General features: G+C 38.1%; 1 protein-coding gene across 1 annotated transcript; it reads left to right on the forward strand.

Annotated features, from left to right (window-relative positions):
* The first annotated feature begins 6 nt into the window (after positions 1-6).
* LOC139151965 (ragulator complex protein LAMTOR2) lies at positions 7-6,481 on the forward strand. The gene is made up of 4 exons (XM_070725024.1): positions 7-159; positions 2,953-3,115; positions 4,203-4,292; positions 5,510-6,481. Exons 1-4 carry the CDS (start codon positions 92-94, stop codon positions 5,564-5,566), a joined length of 378 nt encoding a protein of 125 aa, XP_070581125.1. The 5' UTR covers positions 7-91; the 3' UTR covers positions 5,567-6,481.
* The last annotated feature ends 1,307 nt before the right edge of the window (positions 6,482-7,788 follow it).

Genomic DNA, 7,788 nt, shown 5'->3' on the forward strand with positions numbered 1-7,788 from the left:
GGTCATGTGTCATTGAATCACTATCGAACTTCCTGTACGTACGTAGCGACTCGGCAAAAAACGACAACTTTCTTCTCTCAAGTAATCCACCATGCTGAAACCGAAAGCATTGACTCAGGTATTGAGTCAAGCAAACACAGGCGACGTCCAAAGTACATTGTGAGTAAAGTGCTTCATTTTTGTTCGACTTTCTCGCGAATGGGCGGATGGGCTGTGCTGTACCCCTGTCGCTTTTTGTGGCAGAATACACAGGCACATACGTACGTTCGGCCTTGTGAGTACTACTTTGTTTCTAACAATCACGGGGCCGTACGAAGGGCGACCCGAGCGCCTGTGGGCAGAATCTCATGACATATATTGGCCATTGTTTTCTTTCGGCCTCGGGCTTCCATCCGTGCCCACTTGCTTCCGTTTAAACATATACCGGGACAGACTCAGGTTTCATTTTGGGGAAAACAAATGACAGGGCTGCCGGCTGTAAAACACAGCCCTGTCATGCATAGGTAGGAGTTGGAGGTAATACTATAGTCTGTGTAGTGTGTACTTACCTCCATATAGCATGGAGGTATATACGAGGAAGGTGATTCCCACCTCTGTGTTGAAACCATTATCACCTGTCCTCCATGTTAAAACAAACTTCAGACCAAATTCATCTTAATTAGTTTGGCACAGGCATGTCTGTTTGTCTGTCTGTCTATTTTAGGTATGTGTGTATGTTTGTTTGAGGGTTTGTAGATTGGCAGTGGCATCAGTATGATAATAGAGTATGTATACAGTATGGTATAATATGGTATGTTAAGAACCACTATGAAAGTCTTCAGGAAATTGGCTTCTTCACACTTACTCATTCAATATTGTGCTTTCCTTTGTAGGAGGAAACAAAAGCTGGTAGAGTGGTAGTTTTCTTCACAATATCCAGTCATCTGTATTGTTCTAAAATACACATCATATTGAGATTCCCAAATCAGGTTGTAGAAGTTCTCCGAGGTTTGGAGAAAAGGAAGGAGTTGCATACCAGTAGTTTGTGTTTATCGATTCCCTGATTTGAGCAAAAACAGTAACAGTGCAATGCTTATAACATAACGTGATTGAAATTTAGAAGTATGGAGGTAATATGAACACGTAGTTTGGAAGTAATGCAACACAATTGGTACATGATTCTTTGCAGAAGCTGATGTTAAAAAAAAAGTGGATCTAAGTATGTGTCCCCTTTTGGCTTCCATGACAACAGTGTTTCCCTTAGAAATTGTAAGTTTTGATCAGTGGTTTAATGTAAAAAAGCTTCTTGTGATTGTTAAGACATTATTAGACAGGGCTAAAAATTAGCGGTAGTCCCGCGTCCCAGACTACCAACTTTCCCTGGGGCTACCAAAATCCATGAAATGGTAGCCCACACAGACTAACAAAGCCTGAGACCTGAAATTCAGTCAGTACTTGGCATGCCATGCCCGGTCGGTCACTTTGGGATGCAGTCAAACCCAGCTAGACACAGAAAGGCCAGACTATGACTTTGTTATACAAATTACTAAGAAGACCGGTCCTGTGGTGGAACTTCGCAACAAAGTTCCAATATCTAAACTGAAGTACTTGAATGACAGGCACAGGAAATGATAGCCAAAGAAAATGCATTTTTGTTGCATTTTGATCATAATTTATCAATCACAATTACACGGAAATTATGCCTCCTCCCTACAGAAAGGCCCATGCTCTACTTTTAGCCCTGCTACAGTATGTCTCAGTGCTGAGAAGGTCGTGTCCTTGTCATAACGACAATCAAAATTTGCATACAACTCTGAGAGTAAAACAGGTTGTCAATAGGTCACCAAACTTTTGAGTATCACCATCGTCCATTATACCTGTTTCCTTTGGTATTAAAGGTGTGCAATATTCACATCAAATGACTAGAAAATTCACTTGATAGGCAGAATCTAGAAAAATAGCCTTTTCTTGTCTTGGTAAAGAAACAAGATATCCCTGAACTAAAAATATGCATGGGCTACCAGCCATTGTCGCTAGGCTACCAACTTCAGAAAATGGTAGCCCAAGTGGACTACCGGGGAAAAAGTTAATTTTGAGCCCTGTTAGATGTAGTACAAGAAGACCTTACACCAGGAAACAGTGATTAGAATGCTTTGCTAGTTTCTTTGGCAAATTGATAGTGTGTTACTTGGAAAGTTTAAATAACCTGTCAACATTAGTGCTGTGTTAAAATACTTCTTGCGTTGTCTTTCCATGTGACAACAATAATTTGATATCTGATCAAAAAAATGTAGTGTAACACTAACAGTAACACTGACTTTCATTTGGTATAGACACACAGAAATAACTGACTGATATAAAACCAAAACTGGATTTACTCATGCCAGCATGTATTTTTGCAATCACAGATTTGTCTTCAATCCATGCCCATAGTTATGAGGTTTAACCAAGGAGCATGGTTGATGTGAGTTGTATGAACTTAGAGTAATTTTCAACATAGAAAACAATGTATGCATGCATTTCTGTGTGTTCAGAAGATGAATGAATATTAACTATTAAAATAAGCTGTTTTATTACTTTTGATCAACCTATCCTTTGCTATATACAGGGTTGTGTTACCCATCCTCCCTCCTTGTACACATATTGGTAGTATCTAAAACAAGTGTAATCAATGCCAACAAGCTGATACATTATCTACATAGCTTGGCGAGACTACTGAGGGTGTGTCAGAGTACAACAGAGAATATGAGGTGTGTAATAAACAAGAGAACGCCACTCACTGTTCTATTGTTTGTTACATTAGTTTTCCATACTGATAAATGCCACTGACCCAGTCTGCTCATTTCCACATAGTATGGCAAACCATGGAGCTAGTTTCTCTTGCGTATCTCCATGGATAAGCCAGGAAAGGAAACAAAAATAAATTTCAGCAGACTTCAACAAGAGAAATTGATCTCATCTTGTTTCTTTCAGATTGTTAAACAGTGAAGGATCTCTACTGGCATATTCTGGTTATGGTGATAAAGATGCCAGGGTAACTGCAGCAATCGCCAGTAACATATGGGCAGCATATGAAAGAAATGGCAAGATGGTTTTTAATGAAGATAGTCTCAATTTTGTATTAATGGACTGTGAGGTAAAGACTTTTTCAAGTTATACAATGCAGTTTGTAAGTGATATGTCAGTCATTAACATATTGAGTTAGAATGCAGGAAAACAGTTTTCTCTTTTTCACACATCTTTTCTTTGTTTTCCATTTTTATTATAAAATCAGGAAAATCATATACAATAGCATGCTAGAAATAGGTATAGTACTGTGAATTATGACAAACTATTGATTTTTTCAAAAGTTTGGAATACACTAATGTTTGGGTTCTTTCCTTTCTAATTGTATCTCAAGATATTTTAATTTTTGAAGATGGTCTCTACTTGAGCCTCTGTGTCAGTCATACAGTATTTATGAATACTCCATTTCCCAAGTAGAATTAAATAATGAATCGCAAATCTGGGTCCTTTACCTGTGATATTCTCACTTACTTTTGTAAATATAATATTTGATGACGTTACTTCGACCTCTTCTCCATTGTACCGCAAAGTAGTGTGCGTTACTGTATTCCAGCATCTGACAGCTACAACAGTGTACATATCTATGCTCTAGGCAGTCTACCTGCTGACAGACTAAGCAATACATCATGGACTCTTTTAATTTCCAAAAGTACATCTTTCCTAGGTTCTTCATTCATTCATATCATGAAGTAAAATAAGACAACATGACATTGAGAAAGTACAACTGAATTTGATATCTAGTAATAACAGCTAATTGTTACTCCACAGTTGTTTATGAATTGGCTTGCTTATAAGTTCTACCTTGAAAGCAAAAAGGGACTGAGCTCTGTGAAATTTGTTTGAAAGTTGTTTTGTTTAGGATGAAGTTAGAGGCTGACATACTAAATCTTCGTTGTATTAAACTTGCCCAACAATGCTTGAAAGTATATTTAAGTGACTTTGCTCTCCATTGTTCAAGAACATAATTTTTCTAAATGTTAGGATGAGGCCATTCTGACTGGTACCTCTCCTTTTCAACATCTCATATGTCAAACTCATGAACGGATCAACAAAGACATTGGTATCTGTTCATGACAATGTGAAGAACTCTGTTAACTTTCCCACGTACTCATGATTTTAAACTATTGTCCAACTCCTTGTATTTCTTTTTCCAACAGGAAGGCAAAGTTGTCATAACTAAGGTTGCCAATTTACTGCTATGTATCTATGCAAAACAGACCATTGGATTTGGTATGTTGCAGGCAAAGGTGAGCCTTGAGATTAGTAAATGTACTGAAAAATACAGGAAATAATAGATTCATATTGTGTACATGTAATTTGAGCTACTGTACTCAACATTTGCAGACATCAGAAATATGCTAATTTGGAATCAATATGCTCCAATTACATTGACAATCTAAAAAGCTAGTATTCCTTGTATTTGTCAATCTACATACTGGTTAATATTACAGAGGTTAAAGAATGGGAGTTACACATGTATGTATTAGCATTTCTGAATAAAGTATGTATGATGTTGTTGTTGTTAATAAATAGCTTGTTTCAATCTGAGAGTAAGTAACCAGGCAGCACTGGCTCAGCCAGAGTAGATTCCTTGATCCACTTCCCAGTCAGATGGAACTACGGTAATTCTCACAACCTGGAGTACTGGTAGTATTCAAAGCGATGTTCAGGATCATTCGGGATGTTGCAATGCATTCTGGGTCAGCTTTTCATGTACACATTTTCACCTGCATATTCATACTACTTTCTGAGCAATTTACGGTACGGTACGCTAAAGTTACCCTTACTGTTGAAAATCCTTGCCCCAAAGAAATTCTCCCATACAATACAAAGTCTTTTATTGAGTTGATTTCCATGTATCCTAGCAAGGCTTGAAATTTGCCGTCATATACACAGTGCTTGACAAGTTTTGCTATAGCATGCACCAGCTTCCCAGTGTGTGCACAGGTTGTAGTTTATCCAATGTACATTCCAGCACATGGACTGTATGACTGTGTTGATGGATCCTTGTGTTGTACTATCAATGCAACTCAGTTCAATGGCAAGGCCACAGGTTGTACAAATCTGACTTCCTTATTCATGCACTTCACATCATCCAGAAATTAAGTTAAGTTTCCAAAAAAAATATTTAAGATTTTCACATTTGCCAGTCAGAATGACCAAGAGTAGAATGATGCATGGTTGTTGACAGTGTGCTCATTGATTTGGTATAACCTACCTGTTCCAAACTACCCAAGACATGCATAGTACAACATGCACCAAAGACCTGAGTAGTTTAAGAAATGTTGTCTCCTCTATCTTTTCATTATAATCTAATGCACCAGACTTGAATGGTTTCATTCACCTCCAGTATACATGTCTGTGGTAAATTTTGATAAAGTTGCAAGACTTTTTGAGTAGACCGTTTTCATTTCCTCCCTGTGCTGATATTCAATCTAAGATTTATTTTCTTTCTCATTTCCAGGCTAAAGCATTGGCAGAGTATTTGGAAGAACCCCTGACACAGGTTGCAGCTTCGTGACACAAATGAAGTTCTAGGATCTGTGAAACGAAACACTGGAGGCCTTTCAGCCAACCATCCCCAAATATTATTTTCAGTATAAAAAGGAAACCGTGTAGCTCAAAAGTTTCCACAATGGAAAGAGATTGATGCCTTGTCAGCAAACCTCTGATAAAATGAAAGGACAGACTATTTGTAATCAGAGTATATGCTGTCTGATTCCCCGCTTTATTTTACTGTTGACCGTACATTTCATACAATGTAAGTTACGTTACAGCCCAGTCTGTCCATAATGCTACCATGATGCTTGTTATGTATTTCACAATTTTCTTCATTTGTGAGATTCATTTCCCATGGGTAGCCATCAAGGATTTGACCATCTCACTTGACCAAGTTCCTGATGCTCCTTGCAAACACAGCCACTGGGAGGGGGGGAGACAGAGAGAGAGAGAGAGAGAGAGAGAGAGAGAGAGAGAGAGGTGTTGGGGTGGACAGAGAAAGTGATGCAAGCTCTAGATGGCTCTACATTGCTTGTACAGAACAGGTCTCCATTAATGGCTCTCTGATCAGGCAATTAATAACTGCATACAAAAAAAATCGATGAATGTAGTGTGTGCGGTCAATTTATGCAAAGGCCTTCTTTTTGGCATTACTAGTAACTATCCTGTAACCCCTACTTTTAACACCAGTAGATGCTTCCTGCATTCATTATTTATGCACATGAATATTGAAGAATGCTTCCTGCATTCATTATTTATGCACATGAATATTGAAGATGCTGAACTGCCAAATCACATTTCAACATTCAACATCTTGTTGAGCAAAGTTGGAGTGGAGTTTTTTTACCAGCCACACAGCATATATATGTAACTTTATATTAATGTCAAAAGGAACAGCATCAGAATTTTGGTCAAATAAAGTTGTACATCTACCTTATCATTGTGATCGATTTGTTTTTGTTTCCTACCAGTAAACTAAGCTTAAATCCAGATGAGCTGTGATACAAACTGAAGTGATCAGATGACTGCCAAATTTGTTAGAATCATGGTTGTGAAACAGTTGTAACAATTGTTTCACCTGGTCACCATGATTGTTTGCACATGCATGACCAAACAACCAAGTACCTCCATGGATAAGTCCTATTAGTTGGCTGATTTGAGGGGAGGGGGCGGGGGAATCTGGTAGATGCAGAGAAAATTGTGAAAGCTTTGTGCATGAGCATATAAAAACACAAAATGCATGGTTTGTCATATCTGTAAACAAAAGCTCACAAAGGCGAAACTTGAACTCTGAAATTGACAATCTTGGTGATTTTCTGAAGAATCGGTAGATCTAGCATTGGCTTGTGACAACAGAGTTTGTGTAAGTACCATTATGATAGCATTGGTGTGTTCAATGGCAAACCCTTGCTGTAGCATGTTGTGCACAGAGAATGCATTACTTGTGTTTAAAAGATGATCCAGCAACTTTTTGATTTTTGCAGTCTTTGCAGATCATTGGAATTTACAAAATGATACTTTTCATCATACACAAAAGATAACGCTGCAAAATTTAGAGATGCAGTCTGTAGTACTTCTGGTGTGCATGATTGGACCCCTTGGCATTAGATAGGTGTCACTATGATGTGTATACACATTGCATTATTTAATATTGAACAAAATATTAATCCTTGAGATTTGTAGCCCAACGGTCATAAACTGTGTAAACATGCAGGAACTATGTTGAACTTCAAAGATCTGTGTCTATCACTTTTTTTTTAAAAAGGACTCCATTGGCTTAAATTCCATCTTTCTGCGTTACTCAATTTTTTACCTCTCTGGTACAATAGAAACTGAACTGTGTACATTGAAGATGAACATCAAGCTAGTGTCATGAGAAGAGAATTTGTGCATGTGACAAAATATACTGGCACCGACACTGTAGTTGTCACCCCAGATAATAAAGTTGGTGGACACCAAAGATCTGTAAATTTGCAGTTTCACAAGACTAGAGTTCCCTCCATGGGTGTGAGGGATTGCGATCAAAGTTTTCCTTGTCTGTGGATCAAACAAAGATTTGCCATGGGCGGTCATTCTTTTAATCTCAAAGCTTAATGTACATCTTATCAGCAGATTTCGTTGTGGGTAGCCCTGTTTACACATTTCATTGCCTGAACCTTGCCTCAATCTGTTTATTTGTCATGGTACCGACAAAGCTGGATCATACAGAATATCAGAACCACTGCTCTGGGACAGGCAATTGAG

Source organism: Ptychodera flava, chromosome 15 (genome assembly GCF_041260155.1).
Source record: "Ptychodera flava strain L36383 chromosome 15, AS_Pfla_20210202, whole genome shotgun sequence".
In the NCBI taxonomy this organism is placed as follows: Eukaryota; Metazoa; Hemichordata; class Enteropneusta; family Ptychoderidae; genus Ptychodera; species Ptychodera flava.